At 46.7% G+C, this 15,943-nt stretch overlaps 1 protein-coding gene across 17 annotated transcripts in view; it reads right to left on the bottom strand.

The window, feature by feature from the left end:
- AFF1 (ALF transcription elongation factor 1) overlaps nt 1-15,943 on the bottom strand; it is a 197,278-nt gene that overhangs the window by 18,091 nt on the left and 163,244 nt on the right. For all 17 annotated transcript variants that reach the window (XM_086404864.1, XM_086404868.1, XM_086404871.1 and 14 more), the window contains 2 exons: nt 15,222-15,378; nt 9,303-10,247 (listed from right to left, as the gene is read on the bottom strand). In XM_086404864.1, coding sequence (XP_086260990.1) covers nt 9,303-10,247; nt 15,222-15,378 — 1,102 coding nt within the window. The remainder of the gene's footprint in view (nt 1-9,302; nt 10,248-15,221; nt 15,379-15,943) is intronic.

Raw genomic sequence — 15,943 nt, forward strand, 5'->3', positions numbered from 1 at the left:
GACAAAATAGAGGAAAAAAATATACAGCAAAGGCAAGGAGAACAACGAGACTTGTGGGAACATCTAAACGCACGTGGCAACCTTTAAGCACCTACACTGCGTTCTGGGAGAGGGAGGCGGCAGGCCGTACAGATCTGATGTGATGTACACTGAGACAGACCTGTGTTTCAGGAAGGACTATTCCTCACACCCAGGAAAAGAAGGATACCCAGAAAGGAAAGAACCAGGTTTTCCTCTTCCCAGGAAGCACAACAGTTGTGTTATTCCATGACAACATGTACATCCAGTTTACAGAGGGTCCTTCCCACAGGCCTAAGCTCACGTGATGGCCTGTGGAGAGGAGTCACTAGCTTCTAACAAGGACAACCAAGTGATCAGTGGGGGGGTCCTTCAATCAGCTCAGGTGCATCAGAACTAAACTCCTCCGACAGCTCACCAGGAAAGAAATCTGGGACACCATCAGCCAATCTAGGCCAATCCCTAAAAAACCGAAATCCTCTCTTAGAGTCTTAACTGGGAAAAACATTTTTCACGTGATCCAATTGTGGGAGGCCCTGGTTTTCACCACAGTCTCTCCCTTGTTCTCTGAATGTCTCCAAGAAAAATGAATAAATTAAGATGTGTGGGCTCAAGCTCTGCTAATAAACAGCGTGGCCTTGCTCAAAAGTAGGGAAAAGGCAGAGACATACCATACCCTACCCCCTCCGACCCCCGCATTCTCCAGGCACAGGTGCTCAGGAGTGTGTCTCAATCCAGCCCTTCGCACTCTGCCAAAAACATTTATCTCTTGTTTCAAAAGATAAGGTGGCTTATAAGGATATTTAGTTTTCATCTCCTGGTGTGCGCACAGAAGAGGGGAAAATATGGGTGGAGAAAGAAACTCTGAGCCAAGGCTGGTACCCCTGGAGACAATCCCGCACTGTCTCACACTCTGTCCCAGAGCCAGCAAGTCCAGAGTGACAAGTGAAGTCAAGAACTTTGTGGAAAAACGGAGAATGTAATTATTTTTCTACTGATGAAATGCTGAAGTGCCAATATTTTAGATACACTGGATTAAACTATTTAATATTGCTTTCACTGTTTTTTCCTTTTAATATTTTTTAACGTGGCTACTAGAGAATGTAAAATTATGAAAATGTAAAATTAGGTCGCATGATATTGCTACTGTTCTTTACACTTTTCTAGAGGTGACGTGCAAAATGGACCTTGAACTTCCAATGAGCTGAGGCAAATGAAGAACTATTCGATGTACAGGTTAGATAAAAGAAAAACAAATCAGTCGCTCATGATGAAAGACTGGGGGATAAACAGATCTTGAAGGACCTAGCAAGGAGCAAACATATAATGCAAATAAGCACATCCCACGGGCACAACTGAAATACAGCAAGTGATTTCACATGGCTGTTTGTTTCTCGTGTGGCAGCAGCACAAGCCCTGGGCACACGTCAAGAGAGATGAGAGGGGGGCCCTGGCAGTGGCCAGGGGGAGCCTTCTGGGGCTCAGCATGTAACTCACCCTCCATTCAACAATTCACAATGGGAACACTTTACAGGTACTCTGGATGTTGGCAGAGAAAAACAGAATAAACCGGAAACGACTGGTTAAAACAGAACTCTTCTCCTAGTGGGAACCCTCATCACTACACCCACTGTGCCTAACAGGCTCTGCTACCAACGGCCCCGGTGAATTTCTCTTGAGTTTTAGATTAAAGGCCACACAGCTGGCGCAGCAAACATTGCAAGAGGTGGGAAATTTATCTTTGGGAAAAGTCACAGAATGTGCTAAAATACCCAGAGAGATAATTAACTCGCACACGAAGTTAATTACTAATACACTGTGTCTCAGCTGGTAAAGAATCCGCCCGCAACGCGGGAGACCTAGGATCGATCCCTGGGTTGGGAAGATTCCCTGGAGAAGGGAAAGGCTACCCACTCCAGTATTCTGGCCTGGAGAATTCCATGGACTGTATAGTCCATGGGGTTGCCAAGAGTCGGACATGACTGAGCGACTTTCACTTCACTTTTTTTTATAGGGTTGTTTTGCTGTTTTCCCAGCCACAGCGCACGGCACGTAGCATCTTAGTTCCCTGGCGAGGACTGAACCCTCATCCCCTACAGCAGAAGAGCAGAGTCCCAATCATAGTTTTTTGTTTTTTTTTAATTTATTTTTTTGGCTGTGCTAGGACTTCACTGGCACTCAGGCTTTCTTTAGTTGCGGCAAGTGGGGGGATCGGGCTTCTCATCTTGCAGAGCACAGGACCCAGGGCACTTGGGCTTTAGAAGTTGCAGCTCACGGGCCCTGGAGCGTGGGCTCAGCAGCTGTGGTGCACGAGCTTTCTGGCCCCGCAGGAATATGGGATCTTCCTGGACCAGCGATTAAACCCATGTCCCCCGCACAGGCAGGTGGATTCTAAGCCCACCACACTACAAGGGAAGTCCTCATACTGCTTTAAATAGAAGGCATCTCCAGGCAGTTAACACCACAAAGGGTAAGTCCTGAAGATAAAGTTAAGTATAAATGGCCCACGAGGTTATTTTCTAAAGAAAACAGCAAACTCCAGAGGCAGAAGAGTTAATTTTTGTTTGTATACCTTCATGCTGCTTAGGACATGCTAGTTACGACTAGAAGCCAAAGTGGCAGGCCTTACAAACCACACATGAAAATATGATTCCTAGTGAGTCAATCCTCACAAACTGGTTTAACTCTGGCTTGTGCCAACTGGTGACTCAAGAGAACAGCCCAGAACCAAGGATCAACTTTGACACCAGCTTTAACAACTGTGCTGGCACTTACTGGAATAATCTGCTTTATACTGACATGCAGCAACTTAGAAGCCAGTAATATTCTGTCGGCTGGTAGAAAGGGTTAGGTGCTCAGTCGTGTCCAACTCTTTGTGACCCCATGGACCATACCCCGCTAGGTTCCTCTGTCCATGGGAGTCTCCAGGTAAGAATACTGCAGTGGGTGGCCATTCCCTCCTCCAGGGGATCTTCCCAACACAGGGATCGAACCCAGGCCTGCTGCATTGCAGGCAGATTCTTTACCATCTGAACCACCAGGGAAGCTGGTAAGCCATTACACCAATTAAGCAAAATTCCCTTCTGGTGACTGTGTCTGCTTTGATGGAGTGCACTCCTATGAGCCTGGGGTTGGTATTTTCGTACTTGGAACCCTCTCATCCTCTGCAGGAACAGTCCCAGAGGCATCCCTGAACTTTCTCCACTGGCACGGGAGCCAGCCTACACTACCTCTCGAAGTGGATCTAGGATTAGGCAAAGGGCCACTAGAGAGGGAGTTGTCTCATCCGGGGTGGGGGGGGCGCAGACTTGATCCAAGACTGGAAAACAGAAGGTGAGGAGTTCCCGAGATGTTTCTGGGTCAAGAGACCATTTGAAAGAGAGGTAAGCACGATGCTTTTTTTCAGGAGGAAAAAGAGTCTCCTCTGCCCAGGGGCTTATCCACAGATCAAGTCTCAGGTCTGGGTCTTGGAAGCTCCCTTTTTTCAGAAAAAGTGTCTCCATGGTGCCCACATCTCCACCAGGAGGAGGCTCCTCTTGATTGACTTGTTGACTTTTCTGAACCTGTTGGCTCAGGAAGCCTCAGATTACCTGCCAAAGGCTGCTCCACCTGCGGCATGGAGCCAAAGGGCAAGAATGATGACCATAAAAGGAAGCGCTGGGGCTGTGCTCTGCTGAGCCGGTTTCTGGAGAGGAGGCCTCCAGGGCACTCAACTCACCAGCCAGGTACTGCAAGTAAAAGGGGAGTTTGTTGTCGCTAAGTTGTGTCCCACTGTTAAGGCTCCTCTGTCCATGGGATCTCCCAAGCAAGAATACTAGAGTGGGTTGCCATTTCCTCCTCCAGGGGATCTTCCCAACCCAGGAATGGAACTCGCATCTCCCACTTTGCAGGTGGATTCTTTACCGCCAAGCCATCAGGGGGAAGCCCTCAAGCCTTTCTGGATCCCATCTGTGAAAGGCAGCGGCTGAATAAGAGATACATGGGTCTCAGTGCTCCAGTCCTAAACTCTATCACCCTCTCCCGCGGGGAAGCGAATCGACTTGGTAGCACATGGAGCAGAGCAAAAGTGGAGAGGCAGCCTTTGGGGAAGTTCAGGTACTTGGCCAAGATCTGCCTCTGCCAGAGGCTCGGTGAGACGACGAGGCAGACAAGTCCAAGCTGACCCCAAGAATGAGGGTGGAGACTGAGAAGGCGGGCTATATTCACTGGGCTAAGCACCACAGAAGGGCAAAATGTATCCACTTTCCCCCTTCTTTCTCATCAGGCAAACACAGGCATTAGACTGGCCCTAAAACAGCTCCCCATATGACGTTTTTAGGGTAACTAACAGGCATGAAGAAATTAGATGTAAGTGGTTTTAGGAAATTATAGGGATGACTTCAAACCCTTGATTTTGAAGGATAATAACCGGGAATGTCTATCTGGAGAAACAACCCAAGAGAAAACAGGCTGATCTTGGATAGAAGGGAAGGTCTGAACCAAGCATCAAGCAATAAAAACGCACATTTTCCCACCAGATCCCATAATTTCCCTCCCCCTTCTTCAAAACACATGTAAACCATGCACTGCAATGTGCTTCCAAAAGCCTCCAGGCCTCTCGGTCGGTAAGCAGTTATTCAGAAGAAGGGAAAGACCTGCACGAACGTAACCTCCCTGCTCTGGCATTTGTCTGAACAACTGCTGAGACAGTCTAGAGTTTTGTTTGAAAGACTTCCGTAGGTGACTGAATTAGTTGAGATTATCTATGAGAGGTAACGAAGGACAGAGTCACCCTTGTAACTGAACACCAACAACACCTAGAAAAGCGCCTTGAGCAAGGCTCAGCTCTCGGAACATTTGGTGCTTTTCGAATCCTTCCCTTTGTACCGCCTTGATTATACACTGTGCTGCGCCTCTAAACTTCAACTTCCCTTCCAAGTCTGGAAAACAGGAAGCCTAAAAATTATATAAAAGAAAATATAAGTTCTAGTTTAAATTCTAAACTGTAATCAGGTTGAAGAAATTCTGTAGTTTATGCAAGGAGGACCATGTAAGTTCATGCCCATTTGCCCTCATGATTTTCTCTATTTTTTCGCATGAAGTGTCCCCAACCGACTACTTTACAAAGTAAAAGAAAAAAATACAAATACACTTCTATAGGCACCACATTCAATGGATTCATCACAGCTGTTAACCACCACTAACTCTTTACAATCATCTTCTCACACTTTTGAGTCTAAAATGACTTCAAGGATCTGCTGCGTGTGCATGTGTGTGTTTGTGTGCTCAGTCGTGTCCGACTCTTTGTGACTCCGTGGACTGTAGCCTGCCAGGATCCTCTGTCCATGGGGATTCTGCAGGCAAGAATACTGGAGGGGGCTGCCATTTCCTTCTCCAGGGGATCTTCCCAACCCCGGGATCGAACTCGCATCTGCATGCATCTCTTGCATTGCAGGCAGATTCTTTACTGGTGAGCCACTGGGAAAGCCCCCTCAAGAATCTGTTAACACTCTGAAAATACCTGTTAACTTTCGTGGCAAGAAAGGGATGGGAAGGAGCAGGTACATTATGCAATTGCTCTCACTACTTCTTCATGCAGCTTTTTCTAGTGTTCACACTCCATATGAAGAAGATGAAAGTGAAAAGTGAAAGTGCAGTCACTCAGTTGTATCTGACTCTGTGACCCCATGGACTGTAGCCTGCCAGGATCCTCTGTCCATAGGATTTTCCAGGCAAGAATACTGGAGTGGGTTGCCATTTCCTTCTCCAGGGGAATCTTCCTGACCCAGGGATCGAACCCGGCTCTCCTGCATTGTAGGCAGACGCTTTACCCTCTGGGCCACCAGGGAAGCCCTGAAGAACATGAACACTATACAAATATGGAAGAAAGCACCCAAGCTTAAAAAGAGACCTGGGTGGGGCTTCCCTGGTGGTCCAGTGGTCTGCGCTTCCAATGCAGAGGGCCTGGGTTCAATCCCTAGTCAGGGAACGAGACCCCACGTGTTGAAACTAAAGATTCCACACACTGAAACGAACACCTAGCACAGCCAAATAAATTAAATTTAAAGAGAGAGAGAGACTTGGGCTGCCCACGGAGCAGCCCCATTCATCAAACAGGGCAGCCACGGTGCCCTGAGCAAGCAGAGTCAGGGTCTTGGCAAGAGAGTGGGGAGCCTGGCCCTCACAGAGAGCACCTGAGGGGGCAGTGTTCAGTCTTAACACCAGCTGGAATCCAGCAGGAAGTAAAACCAATGACACACGGTTCTCTGATCAGGAAGCAACTACACAGTCAGCCGCTGTTGATATTTGTCTAAAGGCTCCTAAGTAGTGTTTCTAACTAGTGACATACTTCAGACCAGGAATTCCTAGATCCATGATGTCTAAAAGCACCACCCTGGAGAGATTTCTCAGTCCAAACCACTAGCTCTATACAATCCTGCCCTGGTGACAAGCTTCTGCTCCAGAGCCAAAGGTATTAGAAAATCTGAGGAGTTTTCTGCCTACAGTGCAGGAGACCCAGGTTCAATTCCCAGGTCGGGAAGACGCCCTGGAGAAGGAAATGGCAACCCACTCCAGTAGTTGCCTGGAGAATCCCATGGACAGAGGAGCCTGGAGGGCTACAGACCCCATCCATGGGGTCACAAGAGTCGGACACGACTTGTGATTAAACCAGCACCACCAATCTGAGGAGTTAGATGATATGAGGGGAGTGGGAGGGAGGTTTAACAGGGAGGGGCCATATGTATATTTTGGCTGAAACCAACCCAACCTTGTAAAGCTTATCCTCTAATTTAACATAAATTTTTAAAATGTGGGGGAGGGGAGAATAGTAAGTAAAACAAAAAAGAAGAAATAAAACCACCAATGGGGAGCATGCAGGGTGGTGCTCATCCCTCCACCAGTAGCCAGGGCATCCCCAGCAGACAGGGACGTGCAGCCAGGATTTGGAATGACCGGTTCAGACACTGATCCTGTCACTCCCACAGCAAACAGGCAGGCTGTTCCCAAGGCCAGACCGCTCAGCTGTTTGCCAGAGGTTTAAAGCAAGCATGTACTTGCCTAAGATGAGGGGGTCATTACCTCTCTATCCTTTGAACAGGAAGATGAATGAGCTGCCCTAGCAGAGCTCAGCCAAGGGCTGATAGCTGGCTTCCCTTGGTGGAGCTAGACAGAGCTTCTAGACTTGCGCTGGAAGGTGGACTGAGCTGACAACCATCCAGGGAGACTCCAGTTCCCACCTGGTTAGTAAGCGCTTTAGAAGCTAATACTTCTCCCCACTCGAGTTGATGCTAAAGGTCAGCCGTGGAGACTAGATAACATTGGGGCTGGCCAAAAAGTTCGTTTGGGTTTTTCCATAAGCTGTAATGGAAAAAAACTGAATGACCTTTTTGGCCAACCCAAGGTTATGGTAGCTGGGAGACAGGTGATAAAAGACTTCCCAGGAGGAGGTAAAAAGAGTGTATTTTTCAGGCTTTCTCGGGCATGTTAGGTGTAGGCACCATTTCCCTAGCCTGGTCCATCACAATTTTCTCCATCAAGTTTCACACCTCTTACATACACACATTGTTTCAGAGGGTGTCAGGGGACTTCCCTGGTGGACCAGTGGTAAAGAATCTGCCTTCTGATGCAGGCGATATGGGCTGGATCCCTGGTCAAGGAACCAAGATAAGATTCCACATGCCTTGGGGCAACTAAGCCACAACCATAAAGAAACTCCCTCTGCCTCAGCAAAGACCCAGCACAGCCAAAAAGAAGGGAAAAGGAAAAGTTACCAGGCACGGGAAAATGTCTGCTTCTAGCTGAAACAGCACTGCCAGTTAGCGCACTGGATCCCAGCCCCACGGGGCTCGCCCGCTGCAGTTACGGTAGCAATACACACCCTCGCGGCTCACTGGACAAGGTGCTGGAGAAACCGTCCCCTTTACTGTTTGGTAAAGTCATGTTATATTTTTAACCTCATGGAGTAATCAGTCAAATCAGACATGACAGCAGGCTTCATGATCTTTCTGTCCTTGTTATTCTTAGCTCAACTTCCGTAACTGAGAAGTTTTTTATGTATCTGCAGGAGTGTTAAACTTTTTATTCCTTCTCGGCAGGAAAGAGTTGGCCTTTCTTGTGTCTTTCATTTTGAATCTTGGATAGGTTGGTTTGGGAATGTCACTGGGGCAGGGGGGGAATTCACTAATCTCTCTTCACCCAGAAGCAGTGAAAAAAATACATCGAGAGCTTAGTAATTCAGAATAAAAGTTGAAAGGACACTGTTCAAAATACCAAACACTATGCTAAATGACAGACTACTTCACAATGCACCATAAGAGCCTATATTGCTCAAAAAGATGCCCTAACCATCTCTGTAATAGCTCTAAAACTTTTTCCCACAATGCCCTGCTTATTATTAAAAGTCATTCACAGAGGTCATAAATTCTTAAATATGGTGGTTTCAAATTAACGAGGTGTGTTACCATGAGTTAAAATATGGACATAATATCAGTATTAAAAAGATCAAACCACAGGAGTAACATTTAGTGTATATCACTTCTGTCAGTAAATCAGAATTAACATTTCATTCCATATAAGGTTTTAATTTCTAGAGGAAAACCTAATGGGCCAGCACCTCCCTGGTAGTACAGAGGATAAGCAGCAGCCTGTCAATGCCAAGGAACACAGGTTTGATCCCTGCTCTGGGAAGATTCCACAGGTCATGGAGCAGCTAAGCCCATGCGTCACAACTGCTGAGCCAAGAGCCTGGGGCCTGCAACTACAGAGCCAGTGCTTCAGAGCCTGGGGCCTGCAACTGCTGAGCCAGTGCACCTACTGCTCATGTTCTGCAATAAGAGAAGCCACGACAGTGAGAAGCCCCCACACCACAACTACAGAATAGACGCTCGCTCTCCATAACTAGAGCAAAACCCACGTGGCAACAAAGACCCAGCACAGCCAAAAAACATACATAAAAATAATAAAAGAGAAAACCTAGTGGGACAGGTGGTAAACACCAATGTTACCCAAATAGATAAAACACATACCCTTAATGCTATATTGTTCTAAAGCAGTATGTCCTTCTCAATGACTGCCTCATCTTTATTTCAGCTGAAGTAATCTGGCATTTATTAGCACTTATCTACATGAAAGACTAACTGCTACTAGTCACAAAAGCAACATGGAATCCAAAGATTTCCAGCCTCTTCTAAGACAGTTCAGGGTTATGTGAACATAATCCTCTAGGACAATGGAGCACCAAACAGCCCCTGGTGTGCAGCAGGCACGCTCCAGGCTGGAGGGGAAGGTTAGTCTCGCACACTCACCTTTCTCTTTTTGGCTAACTTGCTGGCGTTTTCTGAGCTTCTCTTCTCGGGATCTGGCTTCTTCCCTGCTGGTGGCTGTTTGTCTTCTGGTTTCTTGGGGCGGCTGCCCTTCCCTGGGGGCTGGGGTATCCGAGACAGGAGGTCGAGTGTGATCTTCACCACCAAGCTTTGTGGCGGCGGAGCGTCCCTGAGCGGGGAGAGCAGCTTGGTGTCTCTCGAAGGCACCGGGGGTTTGTCTTTGCGGCGGTCCTCCTGGACCACCACAGCCAGCCTGCAGCCACTAGTCCTGGCGCCGGCGCCACCGCTGCCACCGCGGACAGGGCCCTGGCTCTGGGTCAGGGGAACGAGCGCAAAGTGTTCGGGGCTCCGGTCCTCTGCCGCCGCGTCCTTCGGGGGCGCCTTCGGGGGGCCGCTGCGGTGCTTCTTCCGGTCGCTGGGGGTGGGCACCGCCGGCTTGGGCTCCCGGCTGTCTGCGGCGCGGGGCCGCCCTTTCGTCTTCACCTTGGGCTTGTCTTTGGAGGGCTGGTCCCTGGAGGCCGGGGGAGGAAGTCCGGGCTCGCTCTCCACCTGCAGGCAGGCACGCGCATCTGCAGGCGCATCCGCGTGCCCGGGGGCGGAAGCCTTGATGGGCTTTTTCGGCTGTTTGCTTCCCACGGTTTGCCGCTGGGGGGGCTCCTGCTGGGCAGGGGACTTCTGACAGCTCCTCTTGCCCGCGTGGGGGCCTTCGGATGGGACCCGGGGGGCTTTGCTGGAGCCTTTGGGGGGAGGCTCTTTGGACTCTGGGCGCTCGTGACCCGCGGTGGCGCTGTCGCCGCCCTTGCCCTTAGTGTCCGGGGGTCGGGCCGGGGGCTCCGTGCTACCCGGGGCCTCGGTGGGCACCGCGGGCTGGCTGACTTTGGTCAGCCAGTTGTCCAGCTGCCATTTGTTGGTTGTCGGAGGCTCGGGCTACAAACAAGGAAAAAGAAGACAGGGTTAGCTGAGCGGTAACGATACTGCTCCTCTGGGTTAGTCACCCACTGCTACAGGACTGTCCCGGGGAGATGCAGTCACTCCAAACCTAAGAATTCAGGCCCTTTTGATCCCCCTCTAATTGCAGATTAAATCCTATAACAATTAACTCTTAAAACAATCTTCCCATTGTTCATGCTGCAGGAATTCCAGCTGTAGCAGACACTGACTAATAATAGACCATTAGATACTGACCAGTGCTGACCACTGTCAACTGCTGAGAAATCTGTGTAATAAAGATTTTGTTTCACTGCTAATTACAGTATAATTTAAACAGAATTTTCATTCTGACTTGTGAACTATCCTATCAGGAAATGATAGGAAAGAATGAAGAGCAAAAAGAATCCTTTTATCAAGGATTTTCAGAAAAAGGTCTTAGTGGTTATGGATGGGTTTCATGGTTTATCCCTTTTTTTTTTTTTTTTTTTTGACATACTCATCAATTGAAAATGACTTTTTTCAAGACTTGATTTCATTTCTCAATGTACTTAAAAACACTAATACATGACAGTTTATCACAGATACACTGTCTTCTGAATTTCAGATTTTACTTCTGGGTAAAAAGAACTAAGTGAGTTCACATTAGTCAACCATGAGTTCCCCCTTTGAATTCTTTAAAAATCAAACACGAGGCCTCTTGTTACAGGTAGTCTGGTCTGAATGAGCACCTGTTTTTCTAAGAAACACAGGGAGGCCCCAGAGCACACAACTGAGAGCAGTGAGATTATACTGATTATCTGTGTGACTCACTAGGAGAATATACAAAAGTCCCGGGCTTCTCCTGTTTTCCTAACAGCAGATATCGTGCTGAAATCTTTGCTGCTGACTACTGGTGCATCACATTCTCTCTCTCCCCAACTGGGCTATTAGATCTCATGAAAGGAATGATAAGGACGTCTTTATCTCCAAATTCTACTTTTATGTCTTGCACACAGTGGTTGGGGTACGTGAGATATTTATTTCGGCACTTCTAGTGGTATCTTGGGGCTTCCTGGGTAGCTCGAATGGCAAAGAATCGGCCTGCAATGTGGGAGACCTGGGTTCGATCCCTGGGTTGGGAAGAGCCCCTAGAGAAGGGAATGGCAACCCACTCCAGTATTCTTGCCTGGAGAATTCCATGGATGTTGGTATATTACTGTACCTATATATTTTATGTTATTTGGGAAAATATTCATGTGTGAACAGGGTAACTAGTGATTACTTTCTTTTTCAAAGGGCAGTGTAGCACTGGCATGCTGCATGTTTTTCTTAAGATCCATTCTGACAGGTGGTTTGTATGACTAAATTATTTCCATAACACTCCGGGAAGTTAATTGAAAGATATCTCAATTTAACTGATTACATTATGGATAAGGCAATCACTCCAGTAAGTGGATGATATTTTATAAGACTGCTGCTAATGATTTTCCCAAGTGGGATATCCCAAATGATTCAACTCATTAAAAAAAAAATTCAAATGTAATATGTCTAAGATATGTAGATATAATGTAAAGGGTTTGGGACCAGGAAAAAATTTTAGGGAATAAACTGGTCAAGTAGCTAGTTTGGCCTTAGTATAATGGTAGTAAAACAGAACTTAGAGGAACTCTAAGGAAAGAGGGCTACAGAATTTTGTTGTTGTTTTCCTGCGTAAGACAATGTATCTTCTTTGTATCTCCCTCCACTTATACCAACTCTATCCCCCACGCTCTTATTTGAATTTCAGAGCAAGGAGGGAGGGAAGAGCTACCCTAACAAAGTCCCACATGATTTAAAACTGCACTGAATACTCTAAGAAGACGGGATGGCTGTTTAGGGTAGAGAAAAGATTCACACCCAACGTCTACTTGTCAGACACTGTTTCTTGCAAAGACTTGAGGGGGTGGTAGTTCTAACCCACTGGGAAGGAGCCAGATCAGAAAAGGTACAGGGCCCCCTCATCAGGGCTATGCCCACAGCCCCACCACAGCCACGGACCCTCTTGCTTTCTAGAGGAGTGCTTATGTATGAACCAAAAGGGGAGGTCATTCCTGGTATAAATAACATCTGCTCCCCTCCCCCAACCCCAAACAGGGCACTTTAAGATACATTTAGTAGTCCCTAAAGGAATGTCCTGGATACAGAAATAAAACACATTTTCTTCCACTGTGGTCCTAAAAATGGCCAGAAGGGAGGCCTATGGCCCAACTGCAGGGCAGAACTGAGTATGTGCAGACAAGGGGAAAGGGTAGGAGTGATCCTTTTGTATGCTTACTATGACCACATAAAATGGACAAAATTCCTTTAAGGCTAGGTATTATTTGAGTGCTGAGACGGGGGAAAGTTTTACATACGGGACTGACGAAAACTAGCCAGGATCAAGGTTTGGACTTTTGCTTTTCCTCAGCCTTTCCTCATGCCCCACCCCAATCTCCCAGGGCTGGACCAACCCCAACACTGCACAGAGGAGGTGCAGAAACATATGAGCCTTTTGATAAACGTCTGACTGTATGTCTCTTCACTTCTCACTTCTCAGGATGCAAATTCCATTTATTCTGAAAGAAAAGCTCTGAGCTATGCGCAACATACATCCACGGTTTCTGTAAAACAACAAAGCTGTGGTGAGGGAGTACAACTCCAAGACTTAGAAGGAAAAAATAAAAAATAGAGAGAAGTGGCATGGTGCTGTAAGAATAAAAGGCTTCCTAGTTAAATGGCTATGGGTTTCAATCTTAGTGTTAATACTTCCTTACAGGTGAAAAGAAAACTCCCAACCTTCCAGGGTTCATGGTCATATCACATAATTTATGAAGAAAGTATCAAGAGCTTAGCAGATAATCAACCATGGTAGTTTACTACCAAAGCATTGGATTAGAAAGAATTAGATTAGAAAACTAAGCAGATGCTTGAATAACTGAGAATAGAAGTCATTTTTCTCTGAACTTTACTTAAGCAGTAAAAGGTCGATGCGTCCCATATAGTCTAAAAAGCTGAGGTTTACATGCTGACTCACTATAAAGCTGAGACTCACAGTGGCTTTCCCCCAAGTTCACCACCAGCCTGTTGGCACACATATAACATTTCCTATCTCATAAGATCACTGGACTACTCGGTCAAATGAATTTTAAACGGAGACTTTTAAGAAGCGAACTTCTCAGCATTAAAAATAAAACATAGAGTGAAAAAGTTAAAACTAGTAACTACGGGCTATTATGGAATTCATGTAGTGCTCGACTAACTCAGTTTTACCATAATGCAGGTACTTATTTTAAAAGGAAAGAAAGGTTGTTAAATAACTTTGGGGAAAATTAAAGGTTTCAAACCTAGACAAAGACAAAAACAGGTCTGAGGAAGCCAAGCCTTGGTATGTAACCAACAGACCATACTGAAGTCTAAGTTTGCATAGTAACAGAAATGTAAAATATGAGCCTATGTAGGAAAGCGACTTTTAAAAAGTAAAGTAGAATGGGAACATCATTTTCCAGCAAAGAGTCTCTGAATCTATTCTATTTAATAACCTCTTGAGCAGCAAGATACAACCAATGGGTTGGCCGGAAAGTTTGTTCAGATTTTTCCATCAGATGCTACAGAAAAACCCAACCAAACTTTTAGGCCAATCCAATGTTTCATTAATACAAATGCCAGATTAATTTTTTCTTCCGAGTTTCAATTATTCAGCCAAATCTGTGCCATTTCCATTTTATTTGAATCAAATTTTATGATTTAATTGGATTCTCTTGCTTATCACAGTAACCAAACAAGCATGCAGATTTTCCTTCATGAATAAGGTGAGACCTAAAGCAAAGACCTTATGAACAAGCACATAGTTTCTCTGTAGAGAATATTCAGTATTTTTCCCCCTGGGGCACAGCAAAATTACTTCAATAGCAACTAGTGTCTCACGAGAGATCAGCCCCCAGAAATACAGAGAGCAGCTTCTAAAATCTGAAAGGCACTTCAAGTGCAACTAATGCCCATCTATGTTTATTCACTCCAAAACTATTTACTGAGCACTGACCGCTATGCCAGACATTAACTCTCATCTAACAAGATGACACTCAGCCCCGTCCTCATCCTCCCTTGCCCTCAGACACTGTGCTCTTCAGTCAGGACACCATCTCCTGACGTGTCTGGCTAATGCACTAACGCAGTGGCCTTGTTTTCTTAACAGCAGAGACAAATACTGAAAACGTCAACACTTTTTTAATCAGAAAGTCTCATTTCCTGGGATTCCTACCTGAAATACACAGAACACTTTTCTCTATACAAGTGGGTCGCTCCACTAAGTTTAGAAGAGACTGGGCAACTCTGTTCATTGTTACTACACTTCTTGTACTCAGCAATCCAGTAAACAGCATATATCCTCCAGATAGACTTAGTGCCTGAGACTTTCAGTCTCCTCTGTTTATCTTTACAATACCTCTGGAGGGTGGCGGATAAGCAACTTGGGGCAGAGGGACCAAGAAAGATGGCTCTGGCAAAACTACTTTGCCATCCATTTAATGCACAGGCTTTTAGTGATTCAAAAATAGAACCTCTGAGGGCTTCTTTCTAGTTCACTGTTCCTGCCCTTTGCTAAAACAGGCTGCCTCCTTTTGACTGAATTCATGCATTCCTGAAATTTCAGAACGCTTTCTCATTAATATGAAAATAGCTGCCTACTGAAAACAGAGTCTTCGGTTCTCAAAAGAAGGGAAAAGAAAAGGGGGTGTACACGTTCTCAATGAGTTGCTTTTCAGAAGGGCTCTGGCAGCCACAGGGAAGGACCTATCCTTTTCAACAGGAGGGAGAAGACCTCGCCCCCCCCAAGCTCCACCACCAGATGCCCCGTGAGCAAGTAAACACAAACAGGAAAGCGAGGCAGGAAAGCGCCGCCCCCGGGACGGGACTGGACGGGGCGGCACGGGGCGGCACCCGGGCTTCCAGCCCCGAGGTCGACGGCGCCCCCGGTACCTCGGGAGCCGGGGCTTCTCGGGGTTCGTTCTCCTCGCTGTCACTGGAGCTGCTCTCGCTCTCCGAGTCCGAGGAGCTGTCGGAGTCGCTGGTGCTCTCCGATTCGGCGCTGCTGGAATGTGCTGAGGCCGCGGCTGCTGGCAGCGCCGGTGGAGCGCTGCGGGGAAGCGACAGAGGCAATCAGAGACCCAGGCGAGGCGGATTCCTTCCCTCTTTACTCACTCCGCTTTTTGCCCGCTCTTCTGCTACTCGAAAGAACAAGAGAACCTTGCAGGTCCTCCTCTTGTGTAGTGCACGGAACAATGCTCCATGTTATGTGGCAGCCTGGGTGGCAGAGGAGTCTGGGGGAGAATGGATACATGTATATGTGTGGCTGGGTCCCTTTGCTGCCCACCTGAAATTATCACAACATTTATTGGCTATATCCCAATATAACATAAAAAGTTTAAAAAAATTTGTTAAAGTTAAAAAAAAAAAATATATATATATATATATAAAATAAAAACTAAGCGAAACTCACTCAGACCTGTCGGACTCTTTACAACCACATGGACCATACACTCCACGGAATTTTCCAGGCCAGAATAGTGGAGTGGATAGCCTTTCCCTTCTCCAGGGGATCTTCCCAACCCAGGGATCAAACCCAGGTCTCCCGCACTGCCAGCAGATTCTTTACCAGCTGAGTCACAAGGGAACCCAAGAATACTGGAGTGGGTAGCCTA

This window comes from Bos grunniens, chromosome 6 (genome assembly GCF_055505025.1).
Source record: "Bos grunniens cultivar Pamir isolate PY7600 chromosome 6, Bosgru_T2T1.0, whole genome shotgun sequence".
Lineage (NCBI taxonomy): Eukaryota > Metazoa > Chordata > Mammalia > Artiodactyla > Bovidae > Bos > Bos grunniens.